The 24,188-nt window shown below is 33.1% G+C and overlaps 1 protein-coding gene across 1 annotated transcript; it reads left to right on the top strand.

Annotated features, from left to right (window-relative positions):
• The first annotated feature begins 1,253 nt into the window (after positions 1 to 1,253).
• On the top strand, positions 1,254 to 23,702 carry LOC123664231 (apyrase-like). Its single transcript, XM_045598825.1, has 11 exons — positions 1,254 to 1,357; positions 1,983 to 2,202; positions 3,218 to 3,415; positions 4,160 to 4,290; positions 8,483 to 8,630; positions 9,493 to 9,619; positions 12,391 to 12,545; positions 13,117 to 13,207; positions 14,551 to 14,697; positions 15,743 to 15,909; positions 23,519 to 23,702. Exons 1-11 carry the CDS (start codon positions 1,254 to 1,256, stop codon positions 23,657 to 23,659), a joined length of 1,629 nt encoding a protein of 542 aa, XP_045454781.1. The 3' UTR covers positions 23,660 to 23,702.
• Positions 23,703 to 24,188: the final 486 nt, after the last annotated feature.

The raw sequence follows: 24,188 nt of genomic DNA, 5'->3' as shown, positions 1-24,188 counted from the left end.
ACATGGAAGTATTTTTCTAAATTACCTGTGATAAAGTATAAACCTAGTGTTTCAATATCGGACAAAAATAAATTTTAAAATAAAGCGAACCAACTGACCAAGCGGCAGACTATGAATCAGTTTTAAAGTCACACTAAGCTCAGCTGTCATAGTTAATAAAGTTTTATGGAAACAGTAAACATCTTACTAAAGGAAGATACGAGTATTACTGTACATAGTAAAAGATTATTGTTTTAATTAAATACGAGACTATCTTTTATCTAGGACAGAGATAGCAGTTGTTGATATTTAAAAATTCCATCCCATTTCTCCACTGCGGATTGATGGATATATTCATGATGGATATACTTTAAGGCAATGTGGTTACGGCTATAAGAATATAGCCATCTCCTCTCTTCTCGTGGGTGTCGTAAGAGGCGACTAAGGGATAACACAGTTCCACTACCACCTTGGAACTTATAAAGCCGACCAATGGCGGGATAACCATCCAACTGCTGGCTTTGAAATACACAGGCCGAAAACATGCAGCAGCATCTTAGGTGCGAGAAAGCCAGCCCTGCGGTTACCAACACGCCTGCCCAACATGGTGACTATGGGCAAAACATATGAGTTCGTGCCATTTTTTGGCGCGAACTTGTAGAGGCCTATGTCCAGCAGAGGACTGCAATAGGCTGAAATGATGATAATTTAAGAAAAGAAATTTATGACTAGTTACTATAAAAACCATTTGTACAGTTTGAATAAGCAAATAAACCTCTTAATCTATTTGCATTAGTTTTTAGGTACGTGTCTAAAGTATTTTATTTTTTAATTATTTATTCATAGTGCCGTTTCTGACGACTGTAACTCCATAACTCTCTAATAAAGTTGTCCTTGTGTCGGGTAGGCGCTTAAAAGGCGGTTAACTTTATTTGTGTGTGTGTTGTGTAATTTGTGTTTCGTATATATTTAGGTAATTAGGTACTTCAAGTCCTTAGTCTCTTCGTAATTTAGTTTTGTAAGCCATTCATTTAGAATTATTACTAAGTCAAATATGAGATCTTTTCTCATCTTTGATTCATAATAAAATGAAATCACTAGTCAAAGATGTGACTGCACTTCTGATATTTATGTATATATGTATCACTTATCGGTCCTAAATCCCACGACTTATCTTTAACTAAACTCACACTTATCTTTAGTTATCTTATTTACTATCTTTGAATTTGAATTTATTTAATTTCAGTTTCGCGTTACGTATAGACCTGTAAATAATGTCTATAACGTGTGTGTCTTTTGTATATTTGACAGTAGTGTCATTAGTTGGAGCCCAGCTTTATGATTTAAATATTGTGCATTATAATGACTTCCATGCAAGGTAACATACATTGAAAATTAAATAAATTTGATGCTCTATTTATAGATAGAAAAGATTTTAAAGATATTTTAAGATGATTGTTCTGAGACGTACAGACGCGTGAATTAATGACATTCCACAGTTATATGAGAACCTATTTTTAGTAGCTGAGAGACTATTTTCTATTTCGGTATTTTTCAGAATTTTCATTGCGTTTCATTGGTTTTTAATGATATAGATGAATGTGAGATAACAGACACCCTTTCACAAACTGCGAACCAGTTTGCACCCTACTTTAATTTAATAAAAATTTGATTGCATTTTTTTTTTATTTGAATTGATTTGACTACGTGCAAAATATATGAGAGAGAGTTCATTCCAAGACTCATATATAGTTAATACCGTTTTATAACGAGTATTTATTATACAGCATTTTTATTATTTTTATCTACGATAATAATTTGACAATAAATATAAGTGACATGTTGTTTGATTACGTCTAACAGAAAAATAATAATAATAGGTACGCAAATTTTATTTATTCAAATCATCATTTCAATTAATCTGTCATGTGCATTCCATTTTAAAATTAAAGTCAACAAAATTTGCAAATATAATCTAATTACGAATTTAACGATAATTTCAGATTCGTTGAAACTAGTCTTGGCGGTTCAGTCTGTAGTCCTCCTGAACCATGTATCGGTGGGTTTGCACGATTAACGACCCTCATTAGGCAGGCTCTAGATAGGGAACCTGACTCGATACTGTTGAATGGCGGTGACAGCTTCCAGGGTACAATATGGTACAATCTGCTGAGGTGGAACGTTACCCAAGACTTCATGAACATGCTGCCCCATGATGCTCATGTAAATAATATATATTTGGTTCTAAAATTTGAAATAGTGTATTTTATTACCTTTTCATCAATATATAATAATTTGGAAAAAATAATTGTTTGCTCGCATGCGAAAAAAAAAAAGACTTCAAATACATCGACAAGTAATACAACGTGGGTAGACGAAAAATAGTCAGGTAAATACGCATTATCAAAGATTACTCAAAAAGCTGTAATCAGATCTTAATGCAATTTAAATGTGACCACATGATAAATATCAGCTTTCGATGAAATAAAAGATCATCAAAATTGGTACAATCTGTAAAAAGTTACGCGGTATAATACAACGTAGGCCGACGAAAGAATAGTCAAGTAAAAATGCATTATTAGGTATAACTCAAAAAGTAGTTGTTAGATCTCAAATAAATTTAAATGGGACCATGCAAAATGGAATGCGAAATGGATGGAATGGGGCATGGGAAAAAAACACGCACCATGTTTTTATTCAAAACTTTTTATCGAAATCGGTTCTCCAGTCAAAAGTTCTGAAGTAACATACTTAAAAAAAATACAATCGAATTGAGAACCTCATCCTTTTTGGAAGTTGGCTAAAAAGAAAAGAAATGATTTCTCGTAAGCGACTGTCGCCGCGTTGGCCGGTAACAGTCATGGATTGTACCTGTTGCGCTGGCGGTTGCGGGTTCGATCCCCGTACATCATAAACATTTGTATTGGCCATACAGGTGTTTGCCGTGGTCTGGGTGTTTGTGCAGTCATTGTGGGTCTCCCCACCGTGCCTCGGAGAGCACGTTAAGCCGTCGGTCCCGGTTGTTATCATGTACACCCGATAGCGATCGTTTCTCATAGTAGGGAATATATCCGCCAACCCGCATTGGAGCAGCGTGGTGGATTAAGCTCTGATCCTTCTCCTACATGGGGAAAGAGGCCTATATCCAGTAGTGGAATATTACAGGCTGAAGCGTAAGCGACTGATATATGTTTAATTTTGTTGTAATAGTTTAATATTATATTATTTTAAATTTCAGGCACTGGGAAACCATGAGTTTGATAACGGAATCGAAGGCGTTGTACCATATTTACAACATTTGAACTCCTCAGTAGTCGCCGCCAATATCATTGCGGATGAGGAACCAACTATTCAAGGATTGTTCGAACCGAGTGTTATAGTGGAGAGAAAAGGACGTAGGATTGGCATTATAGGTGTCATTATAGCGACAACCAATGTGAGTAGTCAAAAATATATGTTAAATTTATATTCTTAAGTTTCACTTCTTGGTACCGGGACAAATAATAAATATGTTCAATGCACATGATCTTGTGTTACTAAAGAAGGCCACCTGTGCCTTAGTTTAAGGTGCAAATAAATGTTTTTATAGTAAATACAATGTACGTATATGATAACTAGCAAATAAATGTAAATATAAACATAGATAATGAAAATATTTTCAAAAACTATGAACGAAGTAATGATATGTATCATCAAAGAATTATTGTAAAGTACAAAAAAAAACCGTCAGCGTACTGACCACCATGTACTAGTCTTACTTACCAGTCACAGGACTGTTGATTTGTAGTTTTAATGATAAATCGCCTGTGGTATTATAATGCATGTTTAATAAAGGCATGGGCATTTGAGCCCGTGGATGTTAATTTTAAATAAAAAAAATGATTTATCTTTATTGTAATCAATTTATATCTAAGTAGTACATATATAAATGTATGTGACATCTACAAATTAGTTGAAAATCGACTCGGAACTGCGGTGACATAAAGCATTGCAAACAAACTACTCCAAAGTTGTAGTCCAATCAAAAAAAGAATAACCAACTTTTATTTAGTCAGCAGTTGACTTAAGTTTTCTTTGAAATTACCTGGCGGTTCGAATCCACCACGCCTATTTAAGCATTTAAGATATTCTAACGGAATTTATTGTTCATTCTTTTTTTTAATTTAATTTTCTGTTTCAGGAACTAGCATCTACTGGTAAACTAAGATTCACAAATGAAATAGAAGCAGTCAGGAGAGAAGCTGAAAAGTTGAACAGCGAGGGTGTTGACATTATTGTAGTTTTATCACATTGTGGACTCGATATTGACAGGTAAAGTTAATTATTCGGTTGTTTCATATACCCGTACCGATTGAGGCAGTAAATCTGATAACAATAATTCAAAATATCTACTTGTATATAAAAAAGTAGTACAAATTTTATTACCTAATTTCATAGACTATAATATATAATAGTTGTGTTTATTGTGCTGTAACAAGCAATGCAGGCTTTTCTACTTTGATGTGTTATATGCAACGTGTTATGAAACTGGCGTCCTTCCATTTTACTGCAATATCAGAATCGGTATTATTAATTCTTTTTTTGTTGGAAAGGAGATATCTTAAGTACCATGATAATGAATCCAGGATCTTATGATGGAATCCCAGATAAATCGAGGGAAACCATCGAAAATCCGCATAACTTTATACTGGGTGTACCGATTTTGATGATTTTCAATTTGATCGAAAGCCGATGTTTATCATGTGGTCACATTTAAATTTCATCGAGATCTGATTACAACTTTTGGAGTAATCTTTGATAATGCGTATTTACTTGACCATTTTACGTCTATCTACATTGTTTCTTACTTATCGATGTAATTGAAGTCGGTTTTTTTCGTTTGTCAGCAAACACAATTATAAAGGTACGTTTTCACACAATATAATATATGCTATGTATGGTATGCCTCCGTGTATCTTTACATATATATATGGCTTTAAACGGAAGGACCCAAGTTTAATAACTCGATGTACATACTTGAAATTGTCAAATATATTTTTAAAAACTTTGAAAGCATTTTTATTTTAAAACTATTTGATCTAACAGACGCTGTCCATCTTGCGAGCTATGAAGGGTGTAAAGTTTAAATAATCGTACGTTTTCAAAAAAAATCCAATTATTTTTATGGCAACTTTCTTAAGTTTTATTGCTGTAAGATTTTTTTTAGTAATAATGATTTTAAAAAGCAAAATTTATCTAAGGATTATCTAGAATTGGTCCAGCCGTTTTCAAATTTAGCGCTTAGTAACGCATTTAGAATTTTAATTAGTATTAATACATTTTATCTTTCTAATTTCGTATTCAGCCTGTAACATTCCACTGATAGGCCTCTTTCTCTATATAGGGGACGATTGGAGCTTAATCCACCACACTGCTCCACTGCAGGTTTGCGGATATCGTTCTTACTAGTAACAATTGCTATCAATGTTTATGATAATAACCGCGATCGACGGCTTAACGTGCTTTCCGAGGCACGGTAGGGAAACTCACAAGGATAAAAATACAAACCAGAAAGAAATATTGGCTAAGATCTAGATTAGGTAAAACCGAATTTCGGGACCGTGGGGGGATGGGGGAGGGGAGGGTGGGGAACACTACCCCTGGTACCACTATCACACCTCGGAACCCCATGGCTATGGAGATATCGATGGTTAAAGTTTTGAGGTTAGAAGAAGAATTGGTCATGCGTTAGTTAAGTGGCCTCCAATTTATGGGGTGAAATGGGGGTGGGAGGGTAAAGGGTGGTGGGGAGGGTGGGTTTTTTAGCCCCCCGTAGTGTGCGTTTCGCGTAAACCCCGTGGTTTCGAAGATATCGTGTTTGAAGTTTTGGGGTTAACTTTACGTGATTCAGAGATATTACAATACCTTAGAGCTCCGTGTCTGACTCCACCTTAACTCCGGTGCAGCGGGAAGTGCACTCATATGCTCCATTCACCAACTTTCACATTTTATTTTCGAACAAATTTACGTAAAAACGATCTCGATTGCAAGATCAATAAACGATACGAACTGACGCTTAACGACTGACAAATCGACATTTTTAAACAAAATAACGCGTCAGACATAATATTCTAATAAAATTAGTAACATTGCGTGCTAGAATATAGGTTTAGAAATTCGAAAAATACCCAAAACCGAATCGGAGCACCCCACTGTCCACGTGGTCTTGGTCTGTCCTACCCCTAGAGTGTTTTTTTTGTGCCGCGGAGGCGCGGAGGGAGGGCAGCCCTCGCCCGCCCTCGCGCGCGAACGAATGCGTAGAGGAGCGGCTGAGGCTGGTCGCCGAAGGCGACCAGCCTCCGCTGCGGAACGGAGCATGAGTGAGCGTGCTTTCGCACGCAAGGGCGGAAGGGCTGCACTTCCCGCAGCGCCGGAGCCAAGCGTTCCTCTAACTTTCGAAATTCTTCTTCTAACCTCAAAACTTTAACCATGGATATCTCCATAACCATGGGGTTCCGAGGTGTGACAGTGGTACCAGGGGTAGCGTTCCCCACCCTCTCCCCCCCCATCCCCCCACGGTCCCGAAATTCGGTTTTACCTAATCTAAAGCTTTACCGAAATATTTATACAAATATCCAACCCAAACGGAAACCGAACCCGGAAACCGAACCCGCAAACCGTTGGTGTTTTAGGCATTTACTCACATCACTACACCAGACTAGTGTTCATCTTTATGATAATTTTATCCTTTTACTGTTGAGACAGAATGCATGTATGGACTTGTTTGTACGTATTGTAACCTAAGGGCTTGGTACTTTATATATATATAAAAACGTAAGGGTTCACTTAGTACATTTAAAATTTTAAATAATTGCTCACCCTAACATATTGGTATTAATTCTTTTTCAAATTTAGGATGTCAAAATGTCAAATACAAAAACACATTCCATTTTCAAATTCAATTAAACTCCAGGCTAAGCGATTAACTATTGTTTGTTTAAAAATATTGTTATGAACGAATCGACTACATAACCATACTGATAGGCCACTTTCAATCAATGTCAATTAGATTTTAACTGGAAAATACGGGATAAAATAAAATTTATATAGATAAAACTAAATACGGTACATGAAAGTATTTGAAAAGATAACACTACGGTTACAACTGAAATTGGAATACTCTATATCAAGTAAAATATGTAATATATACATAATATATATGAGAAATATGCCCGCAACTTCATCGCTTTCATTCGCGTGGTTTTAACAAAAAAGCTGTTATTTAGTTCGCAGAGCTATCATCATCATCATCATCGTCGTCGTTTCAGCGTATCACAGTCCACTGCTGGACACAGGCCTCCACAAGTTCACGCCAAAAATAGCTCATGTGTTATGCCCATAGTCACCACGCTGGGCAGGCGGGTTGGTGACCGCATGGCTGGCTTTATCGCACCGAAGACGCTACTGCCCGTTTTCGGCCTATGTATTTCAAAGCCAGCAGTTGGATGGTTATCCTGCCATCGGTTGGCTTTATAAGTTCCAAGGTGGTAGTGGAACTGTGTTATCCCTTAGTCGCCTCTTACGACACCCACGGGAAGAAAGGGGGTGGCTATATTCTTTACTACCTTAGCCACACAGGGACGCAGAGTTATAAAATAAAGAAATTTCTAAAATAAAAGTAGCTTAAGTTATTCATTTTTACATAAGCTAGGAAACCAGTGAAAGTCCCATCAAAATTAGTCTAATCGTTTCAGAGATTAGTCGGAACAGACGAAATTATAAAAAATGTTATTTTGGTACATATGTACCGTGTATACATCCATATATATTTAGTAAAAATGGTTATTTTAATATTAAAAACAGACACTCCAATTTTATTTATTTGTATAAATAGAAAATAGAAAATAATCCGGACAAAGTTCTAGTTGGGATAACGTCTACGAACTTGTTTTTATTTCACACCCAATAAAAGCCTAAAATATCAAAAGAAAAGATAAGTGAAATAATATTTTTTAACTTATAATAACTAATACAAAATTCTGAGAAAATATCGTTTCCTTAACTCAATTATTTGATACGAAAATAAAAAGTTTTGTCACTCCAACAAAATAATTACTTCATAGATGATTAAATACCTAATTACTTATAAATCTGTACTTAAAAATACTATAAATAAATAAATAATTAAAGACCCTTATAAACTATGAATGAAAAGTAATAGCAAATGGGTTGATTAAAACTTTCCTAATTTTCAAATATTTCTTTCCGGTTTTGATGTCTGGCCTTGTCGGTCTTCTCACCGTGGCTCGGAGAGCGCCTAAAGCTGTCATCATTGCCGGTTCTTATAATAAATACCTGATCGCGATCGGTATTCAAAGTAGGGTATATATCTACCAACCCGCAGTAGAGCAGCCTGGTAGATTAAGCTCCAATCCTTCTCATACGTTGAGGAGGATTATTTCTAGCATTGGGATGTTACAAGCTGAATCGTGATTTTACAATTTATAAATTTGACACTTTACAGAGAAATAGCTTTGAATGGAGGTCCACATATAGATATAATTGTCGGAGCTCATAGCCACTCTCTTCTCATCAATTCTGATCCTCCAGAGGGAATACCTTTCAGTCCATTAGGGCCTTATCCCGTGGAAGTACAACAGCAAAACAAAACTGTAAGTATCTTTATGTCCGAATTTCACCTTCTCTAGACTTTCAGGTCTTTGTCGCATCTTAATGTTTATTTTTCCTATAAAAAACTAAAACAACCGGAATTCTATTCCAATAGGCCAAATTTTATGCTTTTAATAAAAATGTGAGAGGTTCGAGAGAATTTTTGGACACTTTTTAAAATCTAATAAAGCTAAAATTCAACTTTTTGTGTTATCTGTCTGTTTTTAATATACATAAATTTAAAGTGTTTATTAAAAATTAATTAGATAAATATTATTATGCAGTGCAGGATTACATAGATGATAAAGATTTGTGGACTAAGTGACGCTGTATTTCATGCAAGATACTACTAATTTTGTACTAAAATACATTTTATATATTATTTTTACAAGAGTAACTACGGAGTTTCTTGTCGATAACGCTTTGCAGAATCTACGAGTACATTTCAAATCGGTGGTAGCTTCACTTTTAAAAATAATAATTAATTTTAAAAATTTAATTTGTAATTCGGAAATGCTTTTGAAGCCTATTTGAATAAACCTATTATGATTTGATTCGATTTGACCTTTGTTTGTCTTCGAAGCATTTTTTAATTTCAAAAATTAAAACTCTTACTTTACATAAGTACTAATTTAAGTTGAAATCTGGAACGTACAGAAACCCTATGTGTACGGTTTATCTTGAGCTTGCCTCCTACATTTTCCTATCCAAACCTATAGAACCTATAGATTTAATGGAAGTGATATCAAGCCATTCTTATATTACAGTTCCTTTATAGATAAGTTAATTGTGAAAGATCATATTAATAAAAATAACATAATACATGCAATCGATAACGTGATATTTTATAAGGATTTATTTTAGGTGTTAATTGTTCAAGCTGCTGCTCATACGGCTTTCTTGGGGGAGATTAAACTTTATTTTAATGATGAAGGAGATCTGGTAAGATGGGAAGGCAACCCCCACTTCGTTGGTAGTGGCGTTGAACAAGGTAATAAATAAATTAAAATAAATAAATAAATAAATAAATTTTTACAACATACACAAACAGTCATCTGTTCCTAATCTAAGTAACTTAATGCTTGTGTTATAGGTAACAGCCGACTGGTTTAACTACATTTATTTTCGGTAAACATATATATAAATAATACATATATATAAGTATATATATTACACCCAGACTTGGGGTGGAAATCGAACCCACAACCCCGGGAGCAAAAAGCAGGGTCAATACAAACGGTGCTAACGGGCTAGCCAACTAAAAGGGTACGACTTGTTATAAAATGTTATTAAAATTATTGAAGCATTTAAATATTCTATGAGGGATGTCTTTAAAGTTTATCGGGTCCATTTGTATTATTTTCTGATATATTAGAAAATATTTAACAAAACATTTTTTGTGCGATGCTGTAACTTGAATATCATCGTTGTGCGTGTTTGTTGTTATTATTTTTTATTTTACACCTATACACACTATACTTTCTTGCACATACCAAGGTTGGCTGGTAGAAAATGCATTAGCATTAAGCCCGCCATTTGTACACACTTGTATTAGTGTATTTATTGTACAATAAAGAATTTATACAATAAATAAATAAATGTAACGGTTGTATCGCAGGGATATATAATATATACATACTCGTATAGTATATTAAGTGTTCACACGTGAAATGCAAAAAACTGTTTTATTTAAATTTCTGGCATTGACAAAAAAAACGTGTGAAGCCTTCTGTCAAGAATGCAAAGTTAACTGGAAAGGAAAGGATATGCCCTGAATGTATGTGGGATATTCTGAAACGAGGTAATACTGGGACCCCAGTTCGTAGACGTGGAGTTGTTATGAACAAAACAACTACGCCAAACAGTTGCGACATTACTATCGAGCGCGGGCACTCGAAAATGAATGACTCGTACATAATGTTAGAAAATGAACGTAATGTTTGAATAAGATCAGAAAATTTTGAAGGTAAAGATGTAGCTAGAGTTATTTAAGCTAGAGTTATTTCTAACAAAAAAAAAACTAAAACATTCACGGAAAACATTGAAGGTAGTGGGAGAAAAAAGCTAGTAGTGTCGAAATATTAGGAAGTATGTTTAAAGTAATAGAAAAACAAATACGGTTTGAAAAAGAGAATGAGGTTGAAAAGCCGCTGGCATCCGCAAATTTAGTAACAAAAACGCAAATGTTGCCAATTTTAGAAGCTTATAATAATCGTGGGGCTACGAAACTTACTAACACCCTTACTATAGAAAAGAAAAATCACGATGTACAATGCTTTCATTACGAAAACGGAAATTAATAAGGTACAGTATAATAAACAAGAGTGGACAACAGTTAAGAGAAAAAAAAATCGATACCATAATATTAAAGTGAGTTAGTGGAGTTAATAGATCAGAAAAAATTACATGTGTAGCGGTTAATAACATATACTACTGGAGAATGTTTAAAGAAGCATGTTGAAGAAGTATGTGGTCAAGAGGTAGTAGTTAAAACAGATAAAACAAAGCAGGACGGGATTACGTCTCATTTATAATTGGACCACCGGTAATTAAATATGATCTACTTTGACAATCCGAAAACTGGACTTTAAATAAAGAATATTGTGAGTAGATATGGTTTCTCAAACCCACAAGCAAAGAAATAATTTTTTTATTTTATTGAATTTTATAAAATATAAGGGGCCTACGGTCAATATTGAATATGTTTTACGAAAAGGTGTCTATTTCGGAAGTGAATTAATTCGCGATGACAGAAACTGGTCGTAATGATTCGATTCACGACTCTGAATTGATACCACCCGGATATCGTATTATTCGTTATGATCGATTTGATGGACGTACTCAGGAAGGCGCGTGTTTAATGGCTATACCATGGTTCAAACTGCGACGCGTGGCAGTACCAGATGACGTAATAATAGACAGTCAGGTGTTTAAACTAGAAAGAACTAGTAACCGCTTACCATAGCCTACCTATAAACAAAACCATAAGAATCGCAAGCGCGTTGCCAACGCTATCCCTAATCGTCCAGGAGCTCTGGTTACCTTACTCACCACTGAAAGGCAACACTGTATGAAAGCAATGTTATTCAGCTGTAATTTTTTTTAAAGGTCGAGGTACTTCCGCAGTTACACTGGTTCTGATTTTGATCAGGATATTTCCGTAAGGCGACCAGAGCTCCTGGGAGGGTTGAGGGTAGGGTTGGCAACGGGCTTGCGCTGCTTCTGGCATTGCAGACGTGTATACGTATAGTGTAGACGTGTAAGTTACAGTAATCGATTACCATCAGGTCTCCCGTACGCTTGTTTACCGACATAGTTATATAAAAACAAAAAAAGAAAATATATACATGCACACACACAAACACCTAAACATACAAATAATAGTATGCATAACGTATAAATATATTCGGAAAAATCTCTAACATAGGAGCTATAACATAGGAGGAGCTATAACATAGGATAACATAGGAGCTATATCTAAAAAATAAATTGAAATAAATAATACATAGAAACGTGCTTAAGTTCATAGTTGTCGTTGTCAAACTATACATTTTCAGTTGAACACAATGTAATTGTTACCCTACCCTCACATTAATTATTGATATTTGTCAACATATTATTACAAATAGTGTATTTTTAATGTGCATGCAATGTAAATTTTTACTTTAAATGTGTAATGAAATGTAAAAGTAACGTAAATGTATTAAGCTACATAAATAGATAAATAAATAAATATAATTTATTAACTTCATTTATTTTTAGCAAGTGATGTTGTCGAAAAGTTACATCAATACTTACCACTTGTGTCAGAAAGAGCTAACGAGCAAGTTGGATTTTCAAAAGTACACCTTTTATCCAGTTGCGCCTGCGATGAATGTAATTTAGGCAGTCTCATTTGTGATGCTTTTCTTGATGCTGTAAGTAATTGAAAATTTTTAAATTTTTACAGTAGTTTATGCTGTTAACTTTTAGAGCACCATATGAACCATAATTCGGTTGCTATTTAAATAATTAAGAATCACTATAAAAATATAAGAAATGAATTGAAGTCCCATTATCTGAACATCCTGTTAGTGTTTGTAACTAACCGGTTTTACATCTCGATCGCCTTCCTTGCGTACGCATTTACACTAAATTAAAAGATACCTACTTACTGTAGTTTTGTAGAACTACCCACCTCGTTTTTAATTGCCAAAATGAACTGTATTCAACCTTAACACTCCGGATAAATCTCTGTTTTTGGAGTGTATTACTGTAATTTTTTTAATGTAAAATGAGTTTAAGTAAAAAAACAAAAAGAAAACAATTTAAGGATTAAAAAATTAAAATGTTAAAGGACTGTAAAACTACTTCAGTTCTCTCGTTCTTTAATACTTTTATACGATATAGTATGTTTTAGATGTATTTCTAAATAAATTTAAAAAAAATTAGCCTTAGTACGCCATGGTTAATTACAAATCCTTCTGACTGTACCGTTTGGTACCTCAGGTCATCGATAGAGCGGAAGGTAACAATTGGAACTACGCTCATTTTTGCGTCATAAATCAAGGTGGCGTTAGATCGGACATTGCACCCGGAAGTAAGTATGATTCTTTTTATTTTAGTTATCTACTCTATCTTAAAATTCAAATTTTTATTTCATTTATATTTTGTCTATTGAGGAGTAATAAACCAGACAACAATGAAATGACAATTTCACAAACCAACATTTTTGTTTTGTATTTATGAAATAACAAAAAACTTTTAAAATAAAAGTCCTATTAATCGATTTTTTTTTTTCGTTTTAGTAAAAGATTTTTTTTCCTTTGTTACTTAAATCACAAGCTTTATGCTGACATCCGCCTACTTCGACTTACTACTTTGGATTGCTCTAAATTCAATGATTACTACATCAAACCTAGATCAATTTGGCACCATTCAGAAAGCATTAACAGTTATTTCATCCTGTAATCGCTAATGTGAAAATTACTCAGTTTATCTGTTTTTTTTTTTCATTTTGTCTAAGCTGCTAAACTGATTCTGTGGAATTGAAGTGTAAAGATAAATCTGGATAATGATCATAGGATACTTTTTGGGTTAAAAATGACAGATTTGAAAGAGATGTATACGTTAAACTAGCATTAGGTTTGAAAAATCAATCTCATGATAGCAGATTAAATTTATTTCATAAGTATAATGTAACAACATAGATGATTTCAGAATGACTATTATACACTAAAACTAGCTGACCCCGCAAACGTTGTTTTGCCATATATGTTATTAACCCCCTCAATACCTCCCCTTATAACTTAAGGGTATGAAAAATAGATTTTGGCCGATCTTCAGACCTACCCAATATGCCCACAAAATTTCATAAAAACGGTCTAGCCGTTTCGAAGGAATATTGTCACTAACATCGTGACACGAGAATTTTATATATAAGATTAACTCATACCGACGTAAATGTAAATACCACCTACTAACATATAGTAAACACATAATATTAATTTAAATTAAACTTAAATACAGCTCATATCCGAATAAGTAACACATATTTTAGAATTCCTTTGCTTGCAAAATCATTCGTTAACACAAATTTGTCTCTATAACACAATATAATGATAGCTTAACTCTAATAATGTTCTTGATTCTATTCATGAATGGAAATCTAATTTTAACTGAGGTATAGCATAGCAGGACATGTCCTGGTCAAAATGTGGAGCAGCCCGACTGGTGATAATACTACTTTCAAGTAGCGTAGTGTGTGTAGTGTTCCTGTAGTAAGTAAGATGACTAGCGCCACTGGGGGAGAATTGGGGGAAGGGTCGGCAACGCACTTGCGTCTATAGGCTACGGTAATTGCTTACCATTGGGTGAGCCGTACACTTGTTTGCCGAACTGGTTATGTATAAAAAATCTAAAGATATTCGATCTATGTTGTAGACGTAACGTTGGAACACGTCCTACTATCGACGCCATTTGAGAACAGAGTGGAAGTTTTCGACTTAAGTGGGCAACATATCTTAGAGATGCTCGAATACGCTGTGATGAATGAACCATATGCTGGTGCTAGAATGATCCAAGTTTCAGGTGAAGATATTTATTTATTTACATTACAATATATACTACGCTCTACTTAGTTTTCACTACAAATCAGCTTAAATAACACAGAAAAGAAAAATTATGTGGTGTCATGGGACACCAGGTAGGAACGAAGTTCCTTCTGATAGTATACTCGTAGAAGCAACACAGTTTAAAAAAAAATTGTTGTTTTTTTTTTAATTTTGATGATTGGTTTTTAATTAAGTGCATAAAAGTATTTAGGAAATTTAGTATTTTAGAAAATAACAATAAGAATACATAAAAATAATTAGCGCAAAAATATAAATTATTCAAATAATGAATCCTTACCAATTATCTTTTCTTTATATCTTCTTATTATCACTTATCAATAAAATAAATTACATAAGATCTCACGACATAACAGACATATAGAAAACACTGAAAGGTTCGTTTTTTTTAAAATACATACAAATAATTATATCATAGAGATAGTAAGAGATCTGGCATACCTACTAAAATATTATTTGTGCCTTACAGCTCTTACATTATGTTGTTGTGTTTATTAACGTATCAAAACTTAAATGACGCAATCCAAAATAATACATCTGTCATATTTATTGTAATATAGCAAATACGACTACACACGATTTCGCAGCGTACGATCGAAGATGTTACCACATAAATTAGGTTCGAATACCAAAGTTATCTTATTTATTTATTTATTTATTACTTCTTGCATACATATAATCAAACACTTTTATGTAGTAAAAAAAAAGAAAAAAAAAACAATAGTACAAAAAAAAATTAAACAAAAAGTAGTTACAATGATAGCATGCAAAGGCGGTCTTATTGCTTTAAGCAATCTCTTCCAGACAACCTCAGGTAAAAGAAGATTATAAGTACCAAAGTGCGGGATTGTGCAAATAGATAAATATAAAGAGAATAAGTTAATGTGTCATACCGAACTAGTGTCTTACATTCAGCACGATTCAAACATTCTAATTAATATTTAGTAGTAAGCCTACTATTATAGTTTCTAAAATCTTTCTAATAAAACTGTTTCTGAACACAGGTTTACGAGCAATTTTCGATGGTGCCCGTCCAAAAAACAGTCGAGTGGTAAATGCGACCATACGCTGTATCGAGTGTAACGTACCACGCTACGAGCCACTAGACGTCAACAAAATATACAAAGTTGTATCCCAGCACTTCATGGGAACCGGTGGTGATGGATTTTCTGTGAGCTATTTTACCATAATTAATAAAATGTTTACGCAAATAATAACGATTTTAAGCTGACGCCTCGAACTTCGTGCTTACCGGATTATCTTAGTTCAAATTATCGCAATGAATAAGCATTAGCATAAAATAAAGAGAAAAATAACAGCTTAAACGTACTCACCTAGATACTAAATAATTTAATTTACCAAAAGTAGTTTTGTCAACTGGTATCTTTTTTACATAAAGTAAAAATGTAAATTAATGATTTTTATTTACTCACAATAATACTCATTTTATTATTAATATAATTATGTTTTAAATATAAAACCTATATTTACATATTACAATCAATTCATATTTTAAAAGTTTCAGGGTGCTTAAAATAAAAATAAAAAACTTTTTGTTCCTTATATTATATGAATTTGTGCCGATACCTTAATCAATTTCTATCTAAATTCCTTTTTTATATCGATGGTTTATAATATTTCATTCTCAAACAATTTTTTTAATAATAAATAATAATAATAAATAATAAATAATAATAAATATAATATAAAACAAATAGTAATTACAGAATCCAGGATCAATCCCGAAATCCCGTAAGGCATTAATTTTTCATAGTAACATTTACTTATTTTTACCCGACTGCCAAGGAAGGGTTATGTTTTTCGCGAGTATCTTGTATGTATGTATGTTTGTATGTAATATTCTTTACTACCTCATATTTCCAGAACCACTGACCGGATTTACATAATTGAGGTATCGTTAGGTTCGTCTTAGCTGCCCAAGTGTTCTTAGATAGGTGACATTAAAAAACTCAAACATAGCGGCTGCGCGAAGCCATTGTAGTTAATGAAAAAAAAATTTTTTTCTCGAATACTACAATATGGGTATCAAATTTAAGGGCACAATACAAGGATTTTAAAAAGGTATGATATTATTTACATGATTATTATTACTACTAACTACTACATACTAATAAAGAAATACAATATTAAAGTTTAAAAAATGTGAACTTTGCTCTTTCCCACGCCTATGCCATGCCAAATTCGCCTCCTAGGCGACGATTAACTTCGGGGTGTAGCCTTTCTAATAAAATACAATGGTTAAAAAAAAACATACAATTAAAATTACAAATAAAAATTAATAAATGTCACACCAATTTACGATTACATTAATAAAATCAATAACAAATACATAATACCAAATACAAACAAATAATTTTAATAATAATTTCATTATATTAAAACTAATAGTTGTTGACTTAAGCAGTCACCTATTTGCTAAAGGTCAGGCTTATGTTGCTTTGAGCAGAGTGAGATCTTTCTCCGGGCTTCATATCAGTTCTCTTGACCCTAAAAAATTACTTAATCAACCACATGATGTAAACTGTTTTAGTGAATTGAACCGATTACGTAATTTGTCTGACTAAAAAGACATAAATAAAATAATAATTAAAAAAAAAAAAAAAAAAAAAAAAAACAAAAAACCCGCCTGCGTGAAGAACAACTAATAGAAAATCAGCTGAAAAAGCTGGAACAAGATAAAAATTCAATATGCACACAAAGTCAGCGAAATAAATAGAAACAATATCAAACATTTTGTGCTGTACATTTAAAATATATTATTAATACGGTAGTCTTTCGAAACTTTATGCAACGTCGTAGATAATATGCAGTCGGAGGCATGAAATTGAAGGATAAGTCAAATCATTCTCTCTTTGTGCATCGTCAAACGCGTATTTATTTGTTTATTACAAGTATTATCAATTTTAAGCATGGTTTAGTTTTTATTTTCGTTTGATTGTAGGTAGTTTAATAAGGTAATGAAAGAAAGAAAGAAAGAAAGAAAGACATTTATTTGAGACACATGTAAGTTTATGAGTATTTTTTTAATTTGTTTTTTTTTTTAATATTTCCTTCAATAACTTTTAAGTAATAATTTATTCGTTATGAATAATTATTTAAACCGTAATTTAAATTTAGAACGTTAAAACTCGAAGCAGTTAGTGCGGTAGAAGTACGGTGGTAACAATATCGGTTATATTATGAAAACAATATTATGCTAATAGGTATGCTCAGGGGCATACTTCAATCACAATATTATTTTTAGCCAATATAACCTCGTGCCTTTAATAATATTCGATAATTGTATAACACTGAAAATCATAAAACAGTTTTTAACTAAAAAACTTTGTTTTTTTTTTGTTCAAATATTCGTATTTTAGTCGAGCTAAACTAAAATTAAAATTATGTAATCAAAGTTTTGACGGACAATAAAACAATAATTGTGGTTGCTCGTAAACTAAAACAAAAACGACTTCAATTACATCGACAAGTAATACAACGTAAGCAGACGAAAAAATAGTCAAGTAAATAATAATTATTATTGTTATTATTTACTTGATTTGACTTTTTATATAACTTACTAAAACTTAATATTTTTCACTTTAGTCGACACGAAGAAATAATGTCGGATACCAAATGTACTTTGCAACCTGTCCTGGGTTGCCGCGTAAATTCACGTTACGTATTGATCGAGTTATGTCGCAACTAGATGCATCGCTTGCTGTCATGTTGCATTTCTAACTGACCGTCTGTATTCCGTGTATAAAAAAGCTCTAACTCGTACCCATAGTCGAAATTAAAACCAAAACTGTAATAAGTATTTATATTTTTGTCTGGTTAATTGAGTTCGAACATGTCAGGCGATGTTGCTCAAAGTTTACGATATGATTTGGTGCAGTCAAACTGTGGAAGTAGCTTGACTTAATAAAAAAAAAACGATATTTGAATGTTATTGCTACCAGTCGTTGCATTTCTATGGCGAGTGAGGTACTTAGAGTTCATCGGGATGGTCGACGCTAAAGTTGACAATTCCCTTGCAATACTTCTGTATTTGCAGGTACGACTAGACAATACGACAGGACTACGGTAACCAATTATCATCAGGCGCACGATACGCTTTCTTTTTTAGTTTATAGTATAACCCCTCTCTTCCCGTGGGTGTCGTAAGAGGCGACTAAGGGATAACGCACTTCCACTACCAACTTGGAACTTAAAAAGCCGACCGAGGGCGGGATAACCAACCAATTGCTGGCTTTGAAATACAAAACACATGAGTTCACATCATTTTTGCTGCGAACTTGGGGAGGCCTATGTCCAGCAGTGGATCGCGTCAGGCTGAAGTAAAGTGATAGAAAAAGTCTATTTACACATCTTTCAGTATATTTGCCATACATAACACCTGATGAAATGCAAATTATTATAATCTAACTTCATACAGTAAGTTACGTAAGCAAAGTTATTTTTATCCCAAAATTAAGTACGGTTAAATAATAAAACCCAATGGCCGTAACATTCCTACATGCAACATTAGTTTGCCACTTTATTCTTTCAATGTACGTTTTATGTTACAAAATAGTGTTAAAAATAATGTTTTTATTTAGCCAATAAAGTAGGATTTTTGAATCTTATTAAAGCTGACGATTATTAAAATATACTTTTAAATTTCCTATTTAAGGAGGATTCTTTGAGTGGAAATTGAACCTGTCACAGGTTATTAAACTTTTTCTGGTCCTTCTTAACAATCTGGATTCTTTTCTTTGTCTTCTATACCATGCCCGGGATATTAAGTAAATTTATTGACTCTGATTGTTGTATGATTTATCACTCATCCTTTCAGCCTATCGCAGACCACTGCTGGACATAGGCTTCCACAAGTTCGCGCCAAACATTCAGTCGGCTTTTTAAGTTCCAAGGTGGTAGTGGAACTTTGTTATCCCTTATTCACCTCTTAGAACACCCACGGAAAGAGAGGGGATGGCTATATTCTTTACTGTCGTAGCCACATAGCGGTTGTATGTTTAACTTAATAAAAACTTCTTAGTAGCGAAAATATGCCGCACACATTAGTAACCTGCTTTTAGCATAATCTTTCTGTTCTTTTCACTAGAAGAAAAGGTCATTTTCTAGCAGTATGAAACACACTATATCATTTTAGTTCAATAATACGAACTTTTCAAAATCTATTTACTAATTTATTTATATAAATAATAACAAATAAATTTATAAGCTCTCTTTAAATTTTTATTTGTTTAATAAGTGTCAAAATTAAGTAATATTTTAAAAGCGAAAACTTGGTATGTACACTTGTCTTCTTTCATCCATCTATTTTCATACATTTTGAAATCTGCTTATCGCTGCTAATCTGGATTCGTTGAAAAACCTAAATTTTATCAATCTTAATGTAATTATTTCCTTTCTTCCAGAGATATAAACAACTATGAAATTATCCCATCATAAAATAGCTGCATTACTTACGCTTAGTAACGATAACCAGTAAAATGCTCATACAATTAAACAGTTGCTTACATAACACGATCTTAATGTCCCAACTAACGTACTTAACTGAGAGAAGCAATTAGAACGCTTACAAACACAATAATACTATTTAACGACGTCATATAAAATAAAATGTAATTTTATTTAGTCATATGATAAATGAAAACAAATTTAAGTAATAATACCTAATCAAGTGACGTTAATTACAGCCGCTCTGGTATAGCGACGAGTGTGCCATGTATGCGCTTAAATACCGACGGTTTGCGAGTTTAATTCCCGCTCAGAATAGATATTTGGAAGTACAAATATTTTTCCGGTAAGGAATGTCTTTGTGAGTCTTCTCATCGTGCCTCGGAGAGCACGTTAAGCTGTAGGTCCCGGCTGTTTCCTTAAACCTGATAGCGATTGTTACTCATATTAGGCATATTATATCCGCCAAGCGACAGCGGTGCTGCGTGGTGGGTTAAGCTCCGATTCTTTTCCTACACGGAGAAAGACACCTTTGCCCGGCAGTGGGATGTTACAGGCTGAATCGTGGGTGATCGTGAAGTTATTTAATACAACAATATAGGTTATTGCTTAAAAACAACTGTCTTAAATGTGACTAAGTGTCATTACCGTATCCAGATATTTATGATTAATACAATATAAATTAAATCAAATGCACTTGTAAAAAAATTAAAACATGCCCCTACTACCAAGTCATAAAATAATATGTTTGAACTTTCGTCGAATACAGAGAATTATTCTCTATTCGATACGAATACTTACAAAATTAAAGAAGGGAATATTTAAATAAAGAGACGCGTCGTTCTCAACGACGCTTACTAAGATTGAAATCCTATGTCGGAGGTCTACAAACAATCGTCTAGACTACGATAAACATCAATTTCATTCAACCTTACTTTCAAGAATAAAAAAGCCTAATTTGCGATTTTAAGTATGAAACGGTAGAAAAATCAGGAAAATTACCAAAAAAAAAACGGAAATTCGTGGAAAAATCATTGCATATCAATATTTCGGTAGAACAGAGCCAATATCAGGAGAAAAACCGAAAAAACTGGAGGATCGAGACCACTTCTGATGAATAGTTGATCTCAATATTTGAACAGTAGTAACTAAGTGTAAGTGACAGAGTCGCCGATGTAATACTATACGTTCTACATAAGAGTGTGGCAGATCAAATATATTCGTGCCAAGGGAAGTGAAATAACCACGACGCGATATCTTTTGAAGTCTAAGGCACACACACACACACACACACACACACACAGACACACAAACACATATTTTTAACCTTTTATAGGTTTTAAAGGTCATGTAGACAATCATATGAACTAAGAGGACATTAAATAGATACTTAATTTAATAGACTATCGCTTTGATATCAATAATCAAATTCTTTAAAATTAAATAAAAGAAATGACCAAAATTTCTTGCGTTATTACAGAAAGTCATTAAACTGTGAACAAATATCATCATTACCATTTCATTATTCATTATCAAAGGATTCGGCCAGCGATTCAACTGAATATTTGAAAATTCAGTTGTACAAATGTAACTTGGAGTAAATTTGTGGTCGTCTAAGCGTTATTTTAATACACAACACCACACGAATAGGGTTAAAGAGAAACCGATTTGCGGACATTTACCAACAAAAATTACGTTTAACCGTTCCATGTAGATGCTAGAGGAAATTCGGATTTAATGAACCGATATATAGAGGCTATTCACAGGCGGAACGAATACACCAATTCGGATACAATTTGTGCCTTATTCAACCAGAATTTCATGTAACATTAGGGATATGACTAGAATGCTAATTTTTATAGCACACACACATAAATTCATAGTTTGTTTTGTTTCTAGAAATATTTTGGAACGAAGTTCCTTACGGCAGGCTTGACATTTGGCTGGGCGACCGAACTGAAAAAATGTGATACTAAAAACCGTAAGAAAAATATATAACGGAAGTGACGTAATATCAGTCACACGACTGTATAATATGACGTTTTTAAAACTAAAATATTACAAGTTAACTTTTTTTTTAAAATTATTTATGTAATTTTATACTGTCGACAAAAATAAATAAAGACATGTTTTTTTTTATTTCACTTAATAGTTTGAATTATTATTATTATTATTATTTTGTTTGATTTATTTTATTTTACGGTATTTGTTATTTTCTAAAATACTAAATTTCCTAAATACTTTTATGTACTTAATTAAAAACCAATCAACAATAATTGTGTTTGCTCGCAAACGAAAAAAAAACCGACTTCAATTACATCGACGAGTAATACAACGTAGATCGACGAAAAAATACTCAAGTAACTGCGCGTTATCAAAGATTACTCAAAAAGTAGTTATCAGATCTCAATGAAATTTATATGTAACCACATGACAAACATCAGCTTTCGATTAAATTAAAAATTATCAAAATCGGTACACCCAGTAAAAAGTTTTTGCGGATTTTCAAGAAGTTCCCTCGATTTCTCTGGGATCCCATTATCAGATCCTGGTTTCCTAATCATGGTACTAAACTTAGGATATCTTCTTTCCAACAAAAAAATAATTATCAAAATCGGTACACCCAGTAAAAAGTTATTGCGGATTTTCAAGAATTTCCATCAATTTCTCTGGGATCCTATCATCAGATCCTGGTTTCCTTATCGCGATACTAAACTAGGGATATCTCCTTTGCAACAAAAAAAGAATTATCATAATCGGTACATCCAGTAGAAAGTTATGCGGTATAATACAACGTAGGTCGACGAAAAAAGCGTCAAGTAAAGACGCATTATTAGATATAGCTCGAAAAGTAGTTGTTAGATCTCAAATAAATTTAAATGGGACCAATTGGCACACACTACCTTTCGATTAAAAGAAAATTTGTCGAAATCGCTCCACCCAGTCAAAAGTTCTGAGGTAACATACATAAAAAAAAAAAATACAGTCGAATTGAGAACCTCCTCCTTTTTTGGAAGTCGGTTAAAAAAATATATCAAGAAATAGAAAATATATATAAAATTCAACATATAAATTCAACATTATTGGAAATGAAATATTTTGTAGGTAAAGATTAAATATTAGAATTTCTGAAATATTTTGTACTACATTTCCTACTAAATATAATTAATTTTTGCTGTTATTTTTCTCTCATCATTTAAATAGCGTCGTTAAAATAACACTTTCGAATTTCACCTTACACTCGTAACAAATTTGAAAAAAGTCATTCTTTTTATTGTCAGTTCTTTGATGATTTAATATTTTCTATTTTTCAGATGATTTCAAATAATCGACAAAACGTTGAAGTTATTGGTGTTGATTACGACGTGGTAATGAATTACATGAGGCGTCAAGCTATTATTGTAAAAGATGTGGACGGCCGTTTACAAATAACAGATCCTTGCATAGTCGATTGAGTAATACACAAGATTATAAATTAAAATATTGATGAAGTTCAAAGTTATTATACATATAACATTAAAAAGGTCCTAACTTTTTCTACATAGTCGATGACAATTAGAGCCTTTGCAAATAAGTAACATAAAAATATTAATGTATATTTTATATCAATAATATTATATTTATTTGCCATGTATCTATTTTTCCAAAATCCCAGCCTAAGTTATTCGATAATTATGTATTTAAGTCATCCAGAAATCCTTTAACAGTAATTTTACTAAAAATAGTCGTGTATGTTCCAATTTTGGTCTCAAATTACCTTTTTAAAAATAAACAATTAAACGCATCGCTTCAGCCTATAATATCCCTGGGCATAGGCCTCTTTCCCCATGTAGGAGAAGGATCAGAGCATAATCCACCACGCTGCTCCAATGCGGGTTGGCGGATATATTCTCTTCTATGAGTAACGATCGCTATCAGGTGTACATGATAACAACCGGGACCGACGGCTTAACGTGCTCTCCGAGGCACTGTGGGGAGACCCAC

The sequence above is a fragment of the Melitaea cinxia genome, chromosome 21 (assembly GCF_905220565.1).
Source record: "Melitaea cinxia chromosome 21, ilMelCinx1.1, whole genome shotgun sequence".
NCBI classification, from domain to species: Eukaryota; Metazoa; Arthropoda; class Insecta; order Lepidoptera; family Nymphalidae; genus Melitaea; species Melitaea cinxia.
Note: the sequence above shows the minus strand (reverse complement) of the source record. Positions and strands in the feature narration are given on the sequence as shown.